At 46.2% G+C, this 19,984-nt stretch overlaps 1 protein-coding gene across 4 annotated transcripts in view; it reads left to right on the top strand.

The window, feature by feature from the left end:
* LOC102408184 (zinc finger protein 470) overlaps window positions 1-19,984 on the top strand; it is a 51,998-nt gene that overhangs the window by 20,563 nt on the left and 11,451 nt on the right. For 2 of the 4 annotated variants that reach the window (XM_044931697.2, XM_044931695.2), the window contains one exon: window positions 9,774-13,590. In XM_044931697.2, coding sequence (XP_044787632.2) covers window positions 9,774-11,479 — 1,706 coding nt within the window. In that variant the 3' untranslated portion in view covers window positions 11,480-13,590. Of the gene's footprint in view, window positions 1-9,773; window positions 16,017-19,406; window positions 19,493-19,984 lie in introns of those variants that run through there. The other 2 variants (XM_045163365.1, XM_045163366.1) reach the window with 2 other exon arrangements.

The raw sequence follows: 19,984 nt of genomic DNA, 5'->3' as shown, positions 1-19,984 counted from the left end.
CATCAGAGTTTCATTCAGCAGTGAGTTCACTTTCCCATCTGTCAGAGGTGGATGGTTTACTGGTTTCTTTAAGGTTTCATTCACCAGTGAGTGTCCTTTCCCGTCTTGCAGAGGTGCATGGTTTACAGCTTTCTTTACGGTTTCATTCACCAGGGAGTTCAGTTTCCCATCTGTCAGAGTGCACGGTGTAGTGGTTTCTTTAGGGTTTCCTTCACCCGTGAGTTCACTTTCCCGTGTTCCAGACGTACACAATTTAGTGGTTTCCTCAGGGTTTCATTCACCAGTGAGTGTCCTATCCTCTTTCAGAGGTGTACCATTTACTGCTTTCCTCAGGGTTTTATCTCCAGTGAGTATACTTTCCCATGTGTCAGAGGTACATGATTTAGTAATTTCTTTAGGGTTTCATTCACTAGTGAGTTGACTTTCCTATCTGTCAGGGGTGCACGGTTTACTAGTTTCTTTAGGGATTCATTCACCCATGAGTTCACTTCCCATGTTCCACACGTGCACAGTTTACTGGTTTCATCAGGGTTTCATTCACCAGTGAGTTCACTTTCCTATCTGTCAGAGGTGGATCGTTTACTCATTTCTATAGGGTTTCATTCACCACTGAGTTCACTTCCCTGTGTTTCAGAGGTACATGGCTTACTGGTTTCATCAGGGTTTGATTCACCAGGGAATTCACTTTCCATGTGTCAGAGGTGTGTGGTTCACTGATTTAATCAGGTTAGTGGTTTCATCAGGGTTTCATTCACCAGTGAGTGTACTTTCCCATGTTTCACAGGTGCGTGGATCACTGGTTTCTTTATGGTTTCATTTACCTCGGAATTCGCTATTCCGTGTGTCAGAGGTGCATGCTTTTGGGGCTTCATCATGGTTTCATTCACCTCTGAATGAACTTTCCTGTCTTTCAGAGGTGCATGGTTTACTGGTTCCTCAGGGTTTCATCTCCAGTGAGTACACTTTCCCATGGGTCAGAGGTACACGTTTTAGTAATTTCTTTAGGGTTTCATTCAGCAGTGAGTTCACGTTCCCGTTTGTCAGAGGTGCACCATTTACTGGTTTCATCAGGGTTTCATTCACCTGTGAATTCACTTTCTCGTTTTTCAGAGGTGCATGGTTTACTGGTTTCTTTAGGGTTTCCTTCACCTGTGAGTTCACTTTCCCGTGTTCCAAATGTATACAGTTTAGTGGTTTCATCAGGGTTTCATTCACCAGTGAGTGTGCTTTCTTGTCTTTCAGAGGTGCACCATTTATTGCTTTCCTCTGCGTTTCATCTCTAGTGAGTACACTTTCCCATGTGTGAGAGGTGCACATTTTAGTGGTTTCATGAGGGTTTCATTCAGTAGTGACTTCACTTTCCCGTGTGTCAGAGGTGCATGGCTTAATGGTCTCTTTACAGTTTCTTTCACCAGTGAGTTCATGTTCACCTATTTCAGAGGTGCACAGTTTACTGGTTTCATGAGGATTTTATTCAGCAGTGAGTTCAGTTTCCCGTGTGTCAGAGGTGCAAGGCTTAATGGTTCGTTTACAGTTTTTTTCACCAGTGAGTGTCCTTTCCGTGTTCCAAAGGTGCACCGTTTAGTGCTTTCTTTAGGGTTTCATTCAGTAGTGAGTTCACTTTACTCTATTTCAGAGGTGCATGGTTTACTGGTTTCTTTAGGATTTCATTCACCAGGGAATTCACTTTTCCATGTTTCAGAGGTTCGTGGTTTTGCGGCTTCATCATGGTTTCATTCACCTGTGAGTGTAGTTTCCTGTCTTTCAGAGGTGCATGGTTTACTGGTTTCCTCAGGGTTTCATGTCCAGTGAGTACACTTTCCCATGTGTCAGAGGTACACGTTTTAGTAATTTCTTTAGGGTTTCATTCACCTGTGAGTTCACTTTCCATCTGTCAGAGGTGCATGGTTTTGTGCTTTCCTCAGGGTTTCATTCACCAGTGAGTTCAGTTTTCGTGTATTTCTAAGGTGCACCATACTGGTTTACTCAGGGTTTCATCTCTAGTGAGTACACTTTCCCATGTGTCTGAGGTACACATTTTAGTGATTTCTTTAGGGTTTCATTCACCAGTGAGTTCACTTCCCTGTGTTTCAGAGGCACATGGCTTCTGGTTTCATCAGGGTTTGATTCACCAGGGAATTCACTTTCCATGTGTCAGAGGTGTGTGGTTCACTGATTTAATCAGGTTAGTGGTTTCATCAGGGTTTCATTCACCAGTGAGTGTACTTTCCCATGTTTCACAGGTGCGTGGATCACTGGTTTCTTTATGGTTTCATTTACCTCGGAATTCGCTATTCTGTGTGTCAGAGGTGCGTGCTTTTGGGGCTTCATCATGGTTTCATTCACCTCTGAATGAACTTTCCTGTCTTTCAGAGGTGCATGGTTTACTGGTTCCTCAGGGTTTCATCTCCAGTGAGTACACTTTCCCATGGGTCAGAGGTACACGTTTTAGTAATTTCTTTAGGGTTTCATTCAGCAGTGAGTTCACGTTCCCGTTTGTCAGAGGTGCACCATTTACTGGTTTCATCAGGGTTTCATTCACCTGTGAATTCACTTTCTCGTTTTTCAGAGGTGCATGGTTTACTGGTTTCTTTAGGGTTTCCTTCACCTGTGAGTTCACTTTCCCGTGTTCCAAATGTATACAGTTTAGTGGTTTCATCAGGGTTTCATTCACCAGTGAGTGTGCTTTCTTGTCTTTCAGAGGTGCACCATTTATTGCTTTCCTCTGCGTTTCATCTCTAGTGAGTACACTTTCCCATGTGTGAGAGGTGCACATTTTAGTGGTTTCATGAGGGTTTCATTCAGTAGTGACTTCACTTTCCCGTGTGTCAGAGGTGCATGGCTTAATGGTCTCTTTACAGTTTCTTTCACCAGTGAGTTCATGTTCACCTATTTCAGAGGTGCACAGTTTACTGGTTTCATGAGGATTTTATTCAGCAGTGAGTTCACTTTCCCGTGTGTCAGAGGTGCAAGGCTTAATGGTTCGTTTACAGTTTTTTTCACCAGTGAGTGTCCTTTCCGTGTTCCAAAGGTGCACCGTTTAGTGCTTTCTTTAGGGTTTCATTCAGCAGTGAGTTGACTTTACTGTGTTTCAGAGGTGCATGGTTTACTGGTTTCTTTAGGGTTTCATTCACCAGGGAATTCACTTTTCCATGTTTCAGGGGTTCGTGGTTTTGCGGCTTCATCATGGTTTCATTCACCTGTGAGTGTAGTTTCCTGTCTTTCAGAGGTGCATGGTTTACTGGTTTCCTCAGGGTTTCATGTCCAGTGAGTACACTTTCCCATGTGTCAGAGGTACACGTTTTAGTAATTTCTTTAGGGTTTCATTCACCTGTGAGTTCACTTTCCATCTGTCAGAGGTGCATGGTTTTGTGCTTTCCTCAGGGTTTCATTCACCAGTGAGTTCAGTTTTCGTGTATTTCTAAGGTGCACCATACTGGTTTACTCAGAGTTTCATCTCTAGTGAGTACACTTTCCCATGTGTCTGAGGTACACATTTTAGTGATTTCTTTAGGGTTTCATTCACCAGTGAGTTCACTTCCCCGTGTTTCAGAGGCACATGGCTTCTGGTTTCATCAGGGTTTCATTCACCAGGGAATTCACGTTTCCGTTTGTCAGAGGTGTGTGGTTCACTGATTTAATCAGGTTAGTGGTTTCATCTGGGTTTCATTCACCTGTGAGTTCACTTTCATGTTTCAGAGATGCTTGGTTTATACTTTTCATCAGGTTTCCTTCACCAGTGAGTTCAGTTTCCCCTGTGTCAGCGTGGCCCGGTTTAGTGGTTTCATCCACCAGTGAGTTAGGGTTTCCTTTACCCGTGAGTTCACTTTCCCATGTTCCAGACGTACACAGTTTAGGGATTTCATCGGGGTTTCATTCAGCAGTGAGTTCACTTTCCCATGTGTCACAGGTACATGGATTAATGGTTTCTTTAGTTTCTGTCACCAGTGAGATCACTTTCCCATGTGTCAGAGTGCAGATATTAGTGGTTTCATGAGGGTTTCATTCAGCGTGAGTTCACTTTCCCGTGTGTCAGAGGTGCATGGCTTAATGGTCTCTTTACAGTTTCTTTCACCAGTGAGTTCATGTTCACCTGTTTCAGAGGTGCACGGTTTACTGGTTTCATGAGGGTTTCATACACCAGTGAGTTCACTTTCCCATGTTTCAGAGGTGCATGGTCTACTGGTTTCTTTAGGGTTTCCTTCACCCATGAGTTCACTTTCCCGTCTTCCACGCGTACATAATTTAGTGGTTTCATCTGGATTTCATTCACCAGTGAGTGCGCTTTCCTGTCTTTCAGAGGTGCACCATTTACTTCTTTCCTCAGGGTTTCATCTCAAGTGAGTACACTGTGCCACGTGTCAGAGGTATACGTTTCAGTAATTTCTATAGGGTTTCATTCACCTGTGAGTTCACTTTCATGTTTCAGAGTTGCACGGTTTATACTTTTCATCAGGGTTTCCTTCAGCAGTGAATTCACTTTCCCGTTTTTCAGAGGTGCACGGTTTAGTGGTTTTATCAGGGTTTCATTCACCAGTGAGTGTACTTTCCCGTCTGTCAGAGGTGCATGGTTTACTGGTTTCTTTAGGGTTTCATTCACCAGGGAATTCACTTTTCCATGTTTCAGAGGTGCGTGGTTTTGCGGCCTCATTGTGGTTTCATTCAGCAGTGAGTGTCCTTTTTCCTGTTTCAGAGGTGCATGGTTTACAGCTTTCTTTAGGGTTTCATTCACCAGTGAGTTCAGTTTCCCGTCTGTCAGAGGTGCATGGTTTACTGGTTTCTTTAGGGTTTCCTTCACTCATGAGTTCACTTTCCCGTGTTCCAGACGTACACAATTTAGTGGTTTCATCAGGGTTTCATTCACCAGTGAGTGTACTTTCCCGTGTTTTGGAAGTGCATCATTTACTGGTTTCTATAGGGTTTCATTCACCAGGGAATTAACTGTTTCGTGTGTCAGACGTGTGTGGTTCACTGATGTAATCAGGTTAGTGGTTTCATCAGGGTTTCATTCAGCAGTGACTGTACTTTCCCGTGTTTCACAGGTGCGTGCTTCTCTGGTTTCTTTCGGGTTTCATTCACCAGGGAATTCACTTTTCCGTGTGTCAGAGGCGCGTGGTTTTGCGGCTTCATCGTGGTTTCATTCTCCTGTGAGTGTCCTTTCCTGTCTTTCAGAGGTGCACCGTTTACTGGTTTCCTCGGGGTTTCATCTCCAGTGAGTACACTTTCCCATGTGTCAGAGGTACACGTTTTAGTACTTTCTTCAGGGTTTCATTCACCAGTGAGTTCACTTTCCCGTCTGTCAGAGGTGCATGGTTTACTGGTTTCTGTAGAGTTTCCTTCACCCATGAGTTCTTTTCCAGTGTTCCAGACGTACACAATTTAGTGGTTTCATCAGGGTTTCATTCACCAGTGAGTGCGCTTTCCTGTCTTTCAGCGGTGCACTGTTTACTGGTTTCCTCAGGGTTTCATCTCCAGTGAGTACACTTTCCCATGTGTCAGAGGTATATGTTTAAGTAACTTCTTTAGGGTTTAATTCTCCAGTGAGTTCAGTCTCATGTTTCAGAGAGGCACGGTTTATACTTTTCATCAGGGTTTCCTTCAGCAGTGAGGGCACTTTCCCGTGTCAGAGGTGCACGGTTTAGTGGTTTCATCAGGGTTTTATTCACCAGTGAGTGTACTTTCCCATGTTTCAGAAGTGCATCGTTTACTGGTTTCTGTAGGGTTTCATTTACCAGGAATTTGCTTTCCCGTGTGTCACAGGTATGTGGTTTTGCGGCTTCATCGTGGTTTCATTCTCCTGTGAGTGTCCTTTCCTGTCTTTCAGAGGTGCACCGTTTACTGGTTTCCTCAGGGTTTCATCTCCAGTGGGTACACTTTCCCATGTGCTGGAGGTACACGTTTTACTAATTTCTTTAGGGTTTCATTCACCTGTGAGTTCACTTTCCATCTGTCAGAGGTGCGTGGTTTAGTGGTTTCATCAGGGTTTCATTCACCAGTGAGTTCAGTTTCCCCTGTGTCAGAGGTGCACGGTTTAGTGGTTTCTTTAGCGTTTCATTCACCAGTGAGTTCACTTTTGTGTGTCTGAGGTGCACCATTTACTGGTTTCCTCAGGGTTTCATCTCTAGTGAGTACACTTTCCCATGTGTCAGAGGTACACATTTTAGTAATTTCTTTAGGGTATCATTCACCAGTGAATTCACTTTGGCGTGTGTCAGAGGTTCTTGGTTTAGTGGTTTCATCAGGATTTCATTCACCACTGAGTTCACTTTCTCATGTTTCAGAGGTGCACAGTTTATTGTTTTCATAGGGTTTCATTCAGCAGTGAGTTCACTTTCCCGTGTGTCAGAGGTGCACGGCTTAATGGTTACTTTATAGATTTTTTCACCAGTGAGTTCACTTTCACGTGTTTCAGTGGTGCACAGTTTACTGGTTTCATCATGGTTTTATTCACCAATGAGTGTCCTTGCCGTGTTTCAGAGGTGCACTGTTTAGTGCTTTTTAGGGTTTCATTCAGCAGTGACTGTACTTTCCCGTGTTTCACAGGTGCATGGTTTACTGGTTTCTTTAGGGTTTCATTCACCAGGGAATTCGCTTTTCCGTGTGTCAGAGGTTCGTGGTTTTGCGGCTTCATCATGGATTCATTCACCTGTGAGTGTACTTTCCTGTCTTTCAGAGGTGCATGGTTTACTGGTTTCCTCAGGGTTTCATGTCCAGTGAGTACACTTTCCCATGTGTCAGAGGTACACGTTTTAGTAATTTCTTTAGGGTTTCATTCAGCAGTGAGTTCACTTTCCATCTGTCAGAGGTGCATGGTTTTGTGCTTTCCTCAGGGTTTCATTCACCAGTGAATTCAGTTTCCCCTGTGTCAGAGGTGCATGGTTTAGTGGTTTCTTTAGGGTTTCATTCACCAGTGAGTTCAGTTTTCGTGTGTTTCTGAGGTGCACCGTACTGGTTTACTCAGGGTTTCATCTCTAGTGAGTACACTTTCCCATGTGTCTGAGGTACACATTTTAGTGATTTCTTTAGGGTTTCATTCACCTGTGAGTTCACTTTTCCGTGTGTCAGAGGTGCGTGGTTTTGCGGCTTCATCGTGGTTTCATTCTCCTGTGAGTGTCCTTTCCCGTCTTTCAGAGGTGCACCGTTTACTGGTTTCCTCTCCAGTGAGTACACTTGCCCATGTGTCACAGGTACACGTTTTAGTAATTTCTTTAGGGTTTCATTCAGCAGTGAGTTCACTTTGGTGTGTCCGAGGTGCATGGCTTAATGTTTACTTTACAGTTTTTTTCAACTGTGAGTGCACTTTCACATGTTTCAGAGGTGCACAGTTGACTGTTTCATCAGGGTTTCATTCACCAGGGAATTCACTTTTCCGTGTGTCAGATGTGTGTGTTTCACTGATTTAATCAGGTTAGTGGTTTCCTCAGGGTTTCATTCAGCAGTGAGTGTACGTTCACATGTTTCACAGGTGCATGGTTTACTGGTTTCTTTAGGGTCTCATTCACCAGGGAATTCGCTATTCTGTGTGTCAGAGGTGCGTGCTTTGCGGCTTCATCATGGTTTCATTCACCTGTGAGTGTACTTTCCCGTCTTTCAGAGGTGCATGGTTTACTTGTTTCCTCAGGGTTTCATCTCCATTGAGTACACTTTCCCATGTGTCAGAGGTACACGTTTGAGTACTTTCTTCAGGGTTTCATTCAGCAGTGAGTTCACTTTCATGTTTAAGAGGTGCATGGTTTATACTTTTCATCAGGTTTCCTTCACCAGTGAGTTCACTTTCCCGTGTGTCAGAGCTGCGTGGTTTAGTAGTTTCATCAGGGTTTCATTCACCAGTGATTGTACTTTGCCTTCTGTCAGAGGTGCATGGTTTACTGCTTTCTTTAGGGTTTCATTCACCAGGGAATTCACTTTTCCGTGTTTCAGAGATGCACATTTTAGTGGTTTCATCAGGGTTTCATTCACCAGTGAGTTCAGTGTCCCATGTGTCAGAGGTACATGGCTTTGGTTTCATCAGGGTTTGATTCACCAGGAATTCACTCTTCCGTGTGTCAGACGTGAGTGGTTCACTGATTTAATCAGGTTAGTGGTTTCATCAGGGTCATTCACCAGTGAGTGTACTTTCCCATGTTTCACAGGTTCATGGATCACTGATTTCTTTAGGGTTTCATTCAGCAGTGAGTTCACTTTCCCGTGTGTCAGAGGTGCACCGTTTACTGGTTTCATCAGGGTTTCATTCACCTGTGAGTTCACTTTCCCACGTTTCAGAGGTGCATGGTTTACTGGTTTCTTTAGGGTTTCCTTCACCGATGAGTTCACTTTCCTATCTGTCAGAGGTGGATGGTTTTCAGGTTTCTTTAGGGTTTCATCACCACTGAGATCACTTTTTCCTGTGTCAGAGGTGCACGATTTAGTGGTTTCCTCAGGGTTTCATCTCCAGTCAATACACTTTCCCATGTGTCGGAAGTACACATATTGGTAATTTCTTTAGGGTTTCATTCACTAATGAGTTCACTTTCCCGTCTGTCAGAGGTGCATGGTTTACTGGTTTCTTTAGGTTTTCCTTCACTCGTGAGTTCACTTTCCCGTGTTCCAGACGTACACAATTTAGTGGTTTCATTCACCAGTGAATGTGCTTTCCTGTCTTCAGAGGTGCACCATTTACTGCTTTCCTCAGGGTTTCATCTCCAGTAAGTACACTTTCCCATGTGTGAGAGGTGCACATTTTAGTGGTTTCATGAGGGTTTTATTCAGCAGTGAGTTCACTTTCCCGTGTGTCAGATGTGCATGGCTTAATGGTCTCTTTATAGTTTCTTTCACCAGAGAGTTCATGTTCACCTGTTTTAGAGGTGCACATTTTAGTGGTTTCATCAGGGTTTCATTCACCTGTGAGTTCACTTTCCCGTGTTTCAGAGGTGCATGGTTTACTGGTTTCTTTAGGGTTTCCTTCACCGGTGAGTTCACTTTCCTATCTGTCAGAGGTGGATGGTTTACTGGTTTCTTTAGGGTTTCATTCACCACTGAGGTCACTTTTACCCGTGTCAGAGGTGCACTATTTACTACTTTCCTTCAGGGTTTCATCTCCAGTGAGTGCACTTTCCCATGTGTCAGAGGTACACGATTTAGTAATTTCTTTAGGGTTCATTTAGCAGTGAGTTCACTTTACTGTATTTTAGAGGTGCATGGTTTGCTGGTTTCTTTAGGGTTTCATTCACCAGGGAATTCACTTTTCCCCGTGTCAGAGGTGCGTGGTTTTGCGGCCTCATTGTGGTTTCATTCACCAGTGTGTGTCCTTTCCCGTCTTTCAGAGGTGCATGGTTTACAGCTTTCTTTAGGGTTTCATACACCAGAGAGTTCACTTTCCTGTATTTCAGAGGTTCATGGTTTTCTGGTTTCATCAGAGTTTCATTCACCATTGAATTCACATTCCCATGTTTCAGAGGTGCATGGTTTAGTGGGTTTCATCAGGGTTTCACTCACCAGTGAGTTCACTTTCCATCTGTCAGAGGTGCACTGTTTAGTGGTTTCTTTAGGGTTTCAATCACCAGTGAGTTCACTTTTCCCGTGTTTTAAAGTTGCAGTTTGCTGGTTTCATCAGGATTTCATTCACCAGTGAGTTCACTTTTCCCTTTGTCTGAGGTGCGGTGTTTAGTAAATTTCATTCAGGTTTCATTCACCAGTGAGTTTCTCCACAGTTTCCGTTTTGGCAGATTCCTCTTTTCTCCAGTGTAGGATAAAGGGAGTGTTTGTTTCTTGTTTATCTCCCTTTTATCTTTCAGGCCAGCAGTGTATAGAGGAAACCCAGGAGTTCTTTTCAAAGCAGAGTTCCTTTGCTGAAGTGGTGACAGACAGAACTTCAGACACTAACGTAGATCGTTCCTCACTCAGAGAAAGCTGGGACGCTGAACGTGTGTTTGAAAGGAAGCTGGCAAGTCAGGAGACACGACTCGGGCAGGAGGCAGTCGCTCACCACAACACCCTCTCTGAAGAGAGAGTGTGTCCATATAACAGACCAGGTAGGTGGTTCCACCTGGACGTCTCAGAAGAGGGAGTCCACCGCCCTGACTCGGTTAAGAAAGCCTTGCCCCCAAACTCAGTGCTGATAAAACATGCGGGAATCTACACAGGGAAAAAGCTCTTCAGATGTCAGGAATGCAAGAAAACCTTCACCCAGAGCTCGTCCCTCACCGTGCACCAGAGGATCCACACGGGCGAGAAGCCCTACGCGTGTAAGGAGTGCGGCAAGGCCTTCAGCGACGGCTCTTCCTTCGCCCGCCACCAGCGGTGCCACACGGGCAAGAAGCCCTACGCGTGCCTGGACTGCGGGAAGGCCTTCATCCAGAACACGTCGCTCGTCCGCCACTGGAGGTACTACCACACCGGGGAGAAGCCCTTCGACTGCCTGGACTGCGGGAAAGCCTTCAGCGACCACATCGGGCTGAACCAGCACCGGCGCATCCACACCGGGGAGAAGCCCTACAAGTGCGAGGCGTGCGGCAAGTCCTTCCGCTACGGCTCCTCGCTGACCGTGCACCAGCGCATCCACACCGGGGAGAAGCCCTACGCGTGCGAGGTGTGTCGCAAGGCCTTCAGCCACCATGCCTCCCTCACCCAGCACCAGCGCGTGCACTCGGGGGAGAAGCCCTTCCAGTGCAAGGAGTGCGGGAAGGCCTTCCGGCAGAACATCCACCTGGCCAGCCACCTGCGGATCCATACCGGGGAGAAGCCCTTCGAGTGCGCGGACTGCGGCAAGGCCTTCAGCATCAGCTCGCAGCTGGCCACCCACCAGCGGATCCACACCGGGGAGAAGCCCTACGCCTGCAAGGTGTGCAGCAAGGCCTTCACCCAGAAGGCCCACCTGGCCCAGCATCAGAAGACGCACACTGGGGAGAAGCCGTACGAGTGCAAGGAGTGCGGGAAGGCCTTCAGCCAGACCACGCACCTGGTCCAGCACCAGCGCGTCCACACAGGGGAGAAGCCCTACAAGTGCCTGCAGTGTGGGAAGGCCTTCGGCGACAACTCGTCCTGTACCCAGCACCAGAGGCTTCACACGGGCCAGCGGCCCTACGGCTGCACAGAGTGCGGGAAGGCCTTCAAGACCAAGTCGTCCCTCATCTGCCACCGCAGGAGCCACACCGGCGAGAAGCCCTACGAGTGCAGCGCCTGCGGCAAGGCCTTCAGCCACCGGCAGTCCCTGAGCGTCCACCAGAGGATCCACTCCGGGAAGAAGCCCTACGAGTGCAAGGAGTGCCGGAAGACCTTCATCCAGATCGGCCACCTCAACCAGCACAAGAGGGTGCACTCGGGGGAGAGGCCGCACGGCCCCAGGAGGAGCCGCAGAGCCTTCCGGCAGGGCTCGCACTTCGCACACACGCGGACGCACCCGGGAGACGCGCCCGCGCACCCCACTCCCGCGGCGCGCCCCGCGGACCTCTTACCTGCGTTCCTCTGGAGCCCGCCCTCGCTGCCATCCCTGCCGTCCTGAGGCGCCGCTCTGCAGGCCGCCAATGGCCGCACTTCAAACCCCGTCTCCCTCTTCCTTGAGGACTGTCCCGTTCTTGTCCTGTTTCCTCTTCAGATTGCCAGTTAAACTGAACGCTGAATTTCTTTTACTCCTCACGTAAAAATCGGTGATGCGATCCTTCAGATCGGTGAATGTGTAAGATGTATGTAGCAGGACCAGTGGTCCATACTAAGGGATGAGTGATGTTGGCTCTTTATAGAACATTAGTTTTGGACACGGAAAAGTTACCATTGGCAACTGACGAAAAACGATGCACAGAAAGAAGCTAAGGATTTTAGATCAGGAAAGGGTGATTCAAGATAGTCAGTGAGGCTTTTCCGGTTTTGGTTTAAAACTCAATTCCATAATACTGAGTTAGTATTGGGGCTTTTCATTTATCTGCCTATGTGAGATGCTGTGACCTTGTTGGTAAGAGAATTACTTAACGTTCAGCAAGACTTGATCATTTAAAGTCACCAGGGCTTAGGAGTAAATTCCATTAAACTTAAGGAACCACTAACCTTCAGGCAAATTGATCTGGACTGTGAGACTCACAGCCCAAGTTTCACTGACTGTTCAAACAGCCCATGGCCTAATTTTTAAAAATCATTTTAATGGAGAAACAAGTGAAAAGAATAATAGTTTATGACAACATGAAAATTACATGAAATTTAAATTTCAGTGTCCATAGGTAAAGCCTGATTGGCTCACAGACACGGCTCACAGTATGGTTACATGCTGCCTGGGGCAGCTGTCAGGCCACAACAGCAGAGCTGAGAAGCTGCAGCAGAGACACTGTCATCCGCAAAACCTCAAGCATTTACTTACTAGCTTGCCAACTCGCAGTCCCCTGCAGAGAGAAAAAAAATATACAAAAGGTTCTAATTATATGAGAATAATACAACTCTCCCATCAAAAATAAGAAAAACTCTAAAGCAAGTTTTGAATAGAGGTGAAAGGATATTACTAAAGCATCAAACAATAGGAAATACGAGGAAATAATGTCCACAAAAGGAGAAATAATGATATTTTTCTAGATGAAGTACTACCATTAAAATATTTATAAATTGCCGTTCACAACAGGGTCCCAGTAGGATATGTTTGTTCTGACAGTTTTAGTGGAAAACACGGAAGGATGATTTGTCAAACATAGGAGGACATTTAAAAAATGTTTTGGTTTATAATCAGATTGGCTTCCCTGGGTGTAAAGAATCCACCTGTCAGTGCAGGAGATGCAGGTTCAAACCCTGAGTGGGAAAGATCCCCAGGAGAAGGAAATGGCAACCCACTCCAGTATCCTTGCCTGGAGAATCCCACTGACAGAGGAGCCTGGCTGCTACAGTCCATGGGGTCACAAAGAGTCGGACACAACTTAGCGACTAAACCACCACCACCAAACACAGAAAGGAGAAAGGCTTTACTGAGTAGGGGGCATTGAGCCCTGGAAGACATGAAGACAGTAAGCCAGCCCATACAAAGATGTAAATCAACTTTGGCATGGCAGAAGGTGCCAAAAAGATGTAATAGAAAACTAGTAGAAAATAACAATCCATATGAATAAATGTGTCATGTAAGAACAGAGTGCTGCGGCACATACAAAGCAGGGAAACAGGCGGTGCACGCAACAGACGCGTCACGCTCGAAGAGCTCCAACAAGGAACACGTGTTAGGCTCTTAAGCCCATTGGTCAGAAAGTTACAAACTTGGTACAAATCTTGACTCTCAGATGGGTTAAAATCTAACCTGGTTAATATGCTGTACCTGTATCAGTGTGGAAAACAGGAGGCTGGTCGTCATTACCCTTGTCAATGTGCCTGCTCTGGTTTGGGGTGGCAACGTGGCATGACCTGTCCGCTTTATAAACATGCATTCCTTTTGAAACAGTAACTCTAGATCTAGGAGTTTCATCCCACTGGAATAAATATATAAGTGTAAATAATGTTGATTGCAAAGTTTTAATTACAACACAGATCGATGACATTGTGATTATTCAATACAGTATTGTCCAGTTAGTATAAAGATGAAATTCTATGTTTGCTCCTATGGAGTATTGTTGTACACAATATATTAAATATGTGATTTGCAGAACCTTATGTGTAAAATGATCTTGTGGTCATATAGAGTCAAAATATTTAATATATGTGTGTGTGTGCATGTGTGTCTATATATGAGTTGGCTAAAAAGTTGATTCAGGTTTTCTGTGTTAAAACCCAAATTAAGTTTTTGACCAACCCAATATGTGTATTTTTTCAATATATATATATTGAAATCTGTTTTTGTCTTTAGCACACGTTAGCTCTTTGTTGGCACTTTGTCTTTCTTCATTTTTTATTGTTCTGTTGGACAGTACAACAAGCCAGTAAGATTTTTCATTCTTTGTATTTTGATTGGAAACTCAGGACCAATATTAGGCTTCATATATGGGTTTCCCTTATGGCTCAACTGGTAAAGAATCCGCCTGCAATGCAGGAGACTTGGGTTCAATCCCTGGGTTGGGAAGATCCCCTGGAGAAGGGAACAGCCGCCCACTCCAGTATTCTGGCCTGGAGAATTCCACGGCCTGTATAGTCCATGGGGTCGCAAAGAGTCGGGACATGACTGAGCGACTTTCTCTTTCACAGGCCATAAGGGATGTTTGCTTTTAGTTCACTCTTCATTTTGGTTGGCTCTGCCCCTCCTTGTACTAGCTGTTAAGGATGTGGAATATCACTCCTGGACTGCAAACAGGTGGTACTGAGTCAGCCTTTGGAAGCAACCTAAATACTTCTGCATCTCTACCCATCTGATGCATTAAAATGATTCCTGCTTCCCCACATCCTAGTTTTGTTAAGTTCTTTAAATCTTCAAGGCCCCTGGTATCCTTCCAGTACTGTAACTTCGAAGTTGAAGTCATCTTTTGTTCTCATGTAGAAATTGGTGATTCTACAGGGTGATTCTCAGAACTACAGAGAAGCTGTGTATTAAGGACTCATTGAAAGAGGTCAAAAGAGAAACGAAATCCCATGTTTTATTAGTAAGGAATTCTCATGATACAGCAGGATCACAAGCCCACTGCGCACAGGGGCTGGAGTTCAGTTCATTTCAGTCGCTCAGTCGTGTCCGACTCTGCGACCGCAAAAACTAACGGCGATGAGAAATGCTGGCTTCAAGGGTAAATGTGATGCTCTTTTACAAGTGAATTAGATAATTAAAGTGAAACGTCAGTTCTTCGACCTGTGCGGGCTAAGTCGCTTCCGTCGTGTCCGAATCTTTGCGACCCTATGGACTGTGGCCTGCCAGGCTCCTCCGTCCATGGAATTCTCCAGGCAAGAATACTGGAGTGGGTTGCCCCAAGGTGTCTTCCCATTCCAAGGATCCAACCGGTGTCTCTTAAGTCTCCTGCATTGGTAGGCGGGTTCTTTACCACTAGCGCCCCTTGGGAAGCCCTCTTCAACCTGCAGACTTTTGGAAATTACCTGCCTCCCCTTGCCCCCGATCCCAGCCACCACATACGTACACACAGTCATAAAGTATCAGGAGAAATCTGAAATCTCCAACCTCCGTCTATCCTGGAGGCTCCGCCCACTTCCTAGGCCGTCCTCAGGCTCCATGCGCCTGCGCGCTCCACGCACCCTGTGACCCCGCCCACTATCGCCCGCAGCTGCCCAAGTCTCGGCTCGCTGCGCCTGACAGCTGCGCCCGCGCACTGCGAGCCCGGAGACGGCTCCCAGAAGCCCCCGGGAGGGAGCCAGTACTTCTAGGACCCGGCGTCGGAGCTGTAAGGCTTCTAGACCCCCCATTCCCGGAAGAGGAGGCACCGAGAGGTTACAGAGGGCAGCGGTCACCAGGCAGGGGACGGGACCCCTGCCTTAGCAGCCTAGTCGCCCGACTTCAAAAAGCCGGCGTCCCTGTTGGGACTAAGTTGCCCAGGGGCCCTTGCGCTGTGAGGACTCGCCCACTTCTGACAAGGACCTGAAGCCCGGACCGAGTCTGGCCGGTTCTGAGGAGAGAGTCCGGTCCGGCTGGCGACCGCTGCTGAGCCGGGCCCAGGGAGGCGCCATAGGGTCGGCGATTCGGTCTGCGCGCGGGAGGGCGGGAGTCGTGATCGTGCGCGCGTGACTTGGCGACCGTGACCGACAGTGCGTGGAGGGTGTGACCGGGAAGAGGAGGCGGGTACGTGTGTGAATGGAGGGTGTGTATGTGCAGGTGTGACATGTGACTAGCGGGCCGCGGAGGAGGCTGGTGTGTGACTGGGGCTCGTGTTTCTGCGCGTGTCTCGTGCACTTTGCCCGTCCCAGCAGCGTGTATTGGAACGAATGAAGGATTTTACGTGGCTGAGAGCTGGAAACGCCCCCGGAGGAGACCACCCCACTCCACTCCAGCACCCCCGACTTCCCACCGAAAGTTCGGTGTGGCCCAAGGCCTTGGAATCTTGGAAAGTTGCCCGGTCGGGGTGCGGCGGCTAAAGCCTTTCTTGCCTGCCGGCCTGGAGGATGTGGAAGTCGGGACACCATACATGTCCACGGGCCTGAGTATGGAGGTAAGAGTGGAAATTGGGGTTGAGGGTACTGCTTGTGGGCCCAGGGACTGGAGGATGATGGCCCTGGCCTCAGACTCTGGTGGACACAGAAGTTCAAAGATTTAAACGGTCACCTCGGACCAGAGTATGGAGCTGAATTCAGGGATGGGACTTGACTTGCCGTCTCCTTACAGGCCTGTGTGGGTGTCTCCAAGGACCCAGGGGAGAGAGCATTCAGGATTAGAACATTACCTCTGACTGCTCTGCTGCTCTTCAAGGAAGACCTCAGTATTTAATTTTTTTTTTAATCTGTTAGTGTTAGAATATTCAGTTCAGTTGCTCAGTCGTGTCAGACTCTCTGCGACCCCATGAACTGCAGCATGCCAGGCTTCCCTGTCCAACTCCCAGAATTTACCCAAACTCATGTCCATCGCATCAGTGATGCCATCCAACCATCTCATCCTCTGTGGTCCCCCTCTCCTCCCACCTTCCATCTTTCCCAGCATCAGGGTCTTTTCCAATGAGTCAGTTCTTTGCATCAGGTGGCCAAAGTATTAGAGTTTCAGCTTCAGCATCAGTCCTTCCAATGAATATTCAGGGCTGATTTCCTTTAGGCTGGACTGGTTGGATCTCCTTGCAGTCCAAGGGACTCTAAAGAGTCTTCTCCAACACCACAGTTCAAAAGCATCAATTCTTTCACAATCAGCTTTCTTAATAGTCCAACTCTCACATCCATACATGACTACTGGAAAAACCATAGCTTTGACTAGATGGACCTTTGTTGGTAAAGTAATGTCTCTGCTTTTTAATATGCTCTCTAGGTTGGTCATAGGTTTTCTTCCAAGGAGTAAGCGTCTTTTAATTTCATGGCTGCAATCACCATCTGCAGTGATTTTGGAGCCCCCAAAATTTCATTGTTTCCATTTTTTTCCCATCTATTTGCCATGAAGTGATGAGACCGGATGCCATGATCTTCGTTTTCTGAATGTTGAGTTTTAAGCCAGCTTTTTCACTCTCCTCTTTCACTTTCATCAAGAGGCTCATTAGTTCTTCACTTTCTGCCATAAGGGTGGTGTCATCTGCATATCTGAGGTTATTGATATTTCTCCCAGAAATCTTGATTCCAGCTTGTGCTTCATCCAGCTCGGCATTTCTCATGATGTACTCTGCATATAAGTTAAATAAGCAGGGTGACAATATGCAGCCTTGACGTACTCCTTTCCTGATTTGAAACCAGTCTGTTGTTCCATGTCCAGTTCTAACTGTTGCTTCTTGACCTGCATACAGATTTCTCAGGAGGCAGGGCAGGTGGTCTGATATTCCCATCTCTTGAAGAATTATCCACAGTTTGTTGTGATCCACACGTCAAAGACTTTGGCATAGTCAATAAAGCAAAAGTAGATGTTTTTCTGGAACTCTCTTGCTTTTTTGATGATCCAACAGATGTTGGCAATTTGCTCTCTGATTCCTCTACCTTTTCTAAATCCAGCTTGAACATCTGAAAGTTCACGGTTCACATATTGTTGAAGCTTGGCTTGGAGAATTTTGAGCATTACTTTGCTAGTGTGAGATGAGCACAGTTGTACAGAAGTTTGAGCATTCTTTGGCATTGCCTTTCTTTGAAATTGGAATGAAAACTGACCTTTTCCAGTCCTGTGGCCACTGCTGAGTTTTCCAGATTTGCTGGCATATTGAGTGCAGCACTTTCACAGCATCATCTTTTAGGATTTGAAATAGCTCAACTGGAATTCCGTCACCTCCACTAGCTTTGTTTATAGTGATGCTTCCTATGGCCCACTTGACTTCGCGTTCCAGGATGTCTGGCTCTAGACAGGTGATCACATCATTGTGGTTATCTGGGTCATGAAGATCTTTTCTGTATAGTTCTGTGTATTCTTGCCACCTCTTCTTAATATCTTCTGCTTCTGTTAGGTCCACACCATTTCTGTCCTTTATTGTGCTCATCTTTGCATGAAATATTTCCTTGGTATCTCTAGTTTTCTTGAAGAGAACTCTAGTCTTTCCCATTTTATTGTTTTCCTCTATTTCTTTGCATTGATCGCTGAGGAAGGCTTTTTTGTCTCTTCTTGCTATTCTTTGGAACTCTGCATTCAAATGGGTATAACTTTCCATTTCTCCTTTGCTTTTCGCTTCTCTTCTTTTCACAGCTATTTATAAGGCCTCCTCAGACAGCCATTTTGCTTTTTTGCATTTCTTTTTCTTGGGGATGGTCTTGATCACTGCCTCCTGTACAAAGTCACAAACCTCCATCCATAATTCTTCAGGCACTCTGTCTATCAGATCTAATCCCCTGAATCTATTTGTCACTTTCATTGCATAATCGTAAGGGATTTGATACTCAGCCATAAAAAAGAACGGAGAAGGGAATGGCAACCCACTCCAATGTTCTTACCTAGAGAATCCCAGGGACAGAGGAGCCTGGTGGGCTGCCGTCTATGGAGTCACACAAATTCGGACACAACTGAAGCGACTTAGCAGCAGCAGCATAAAAAGGAACTCATTTGAGTCAGTTCTAATGAGGTGGATGAACCTGGGCCCTGTTATACAGAGTGAAGTGAGTCAGAAAGAAAAACAAATCTCGTATATTAACACATACATATGGAATCTAGAAAAATGATACTGATGATCCTGTTTGCCTGGTAGCACTAGAGATGCAGACCTAGAGGATAGATTTGTGGACACAGCTGGGGAAGGAGAGGCTGGGGAATTGAGAGAGTACCATGGAAACACATATATTGCCATGTGTAAAACAGATATCCAGTGGGAATTTGCTGTATGATGCAGGATGCTCAAACCTGGCGCTCTAATGACCTATAGAGGGGTAGGAGGGAGGTTCAAGATAGAGGGCACATGTGTATACCTATGGCTGATTCATGTTGATATGTTAGAAATCAAGATAGAGGGGACATGTGTATACCTATGGCCGATTCATGTTGATATGTTAGAAATCAATACAACATTGTAAAGCAATAATCCTCCAATTAAAAATTAATGAATTAAAAAATCTGTTAGAGTCCTGTCCATTTATCACTGGAATGAGATGTGGGAGGAAGGTGAGATGCACAGCTTCATTTGGAAGTGCTGAGGGATCCCAGCCTTTCCATGGCTTAGTCACCCTTTAGTAGGTGAACAGAAATACTCCCCCATTCCTACCTCACACTTCTATGTCTCCAGCCACACCCCTCCACAACCAGAGTGAGTAAAGAGAGGGGGGAGAAACACTGCCCATAGCCTTATTGTTCTTCACTTGTTTTTCTGCATGCAGTAATGGTAGCTAATATTTACTGAGTGCTTTCTCTAGGCCAGACATGGTCCTAAGACCTTTGGGGGATATTAACACTGAACCTCAAAACAGTATGAACTGGAAGCTGTCTTATCTCCTTTTTACAGATGAGGATACTGAGGTATAGAACGGAGAAGGCAATGGCACCCCACTCCAGTACTCTTGCCTGGAAATCCATGGATGGAGGAGCCTGGTAGGCTGTAGTCCATGGGGTCGCTAAGAGTCGGACATGACTGAGCGACTTCACTTTCACTTTTCACTTTCCTGCATTGGAGAAGGAAATGGCAACCCACTCCAGTGTTCTTGCCTGGAGAATCCCAGGGGTGGGGGAGCCTGGTGGGCTGCCGTCTATGGGGTCGCACAGAGTCGGACATGACTGAAGCGACTTAGCAGCAGCAGCAGCAGAGGCATAGAAAGGACAAGTAACCACTAGTAAGTAGAGGAGCCAGGATTCACATCCAAGACAGGCTGAGTCTAGAGTGCCCTCATACTGGGTCTCATGTAAGCCCTTCAACATCTACTTGGGGTGACGTTCTTACCCACCTTAGACAGTTGAGAAACTGACCCTGAGAGGGTTAAATAACTTCAAGAGTTCAGATCCCAAGACCCCCACTGCAGGAGTTTTTTTCTTTAAACTTTCAGACCCAGCTTTTGTTATGTAAAATGAGGATGATATTATATACAT

This window comes from Bubalus bubalis, chromosome 18 (genome assembly GCF_019923935.1).
Source record: "Bubalus bubalis isolate 160015118507 breed Murrah chromosome 18, NDDB_SH_1, whole genome shotgun sequence".
Taxonomy (NCBI): domain Eukaryota; kingdom Metazoa; phylum Chordata; class Mammalia; order Artiodactyla; family Bovidae; genus Bubalus; species Bubalus bubalis.
The sequence above is the reverse complement of the archived record's forward strand: the minus strand, read 5'-3'. Positions and strand labels throughout refer to the sequence as shown.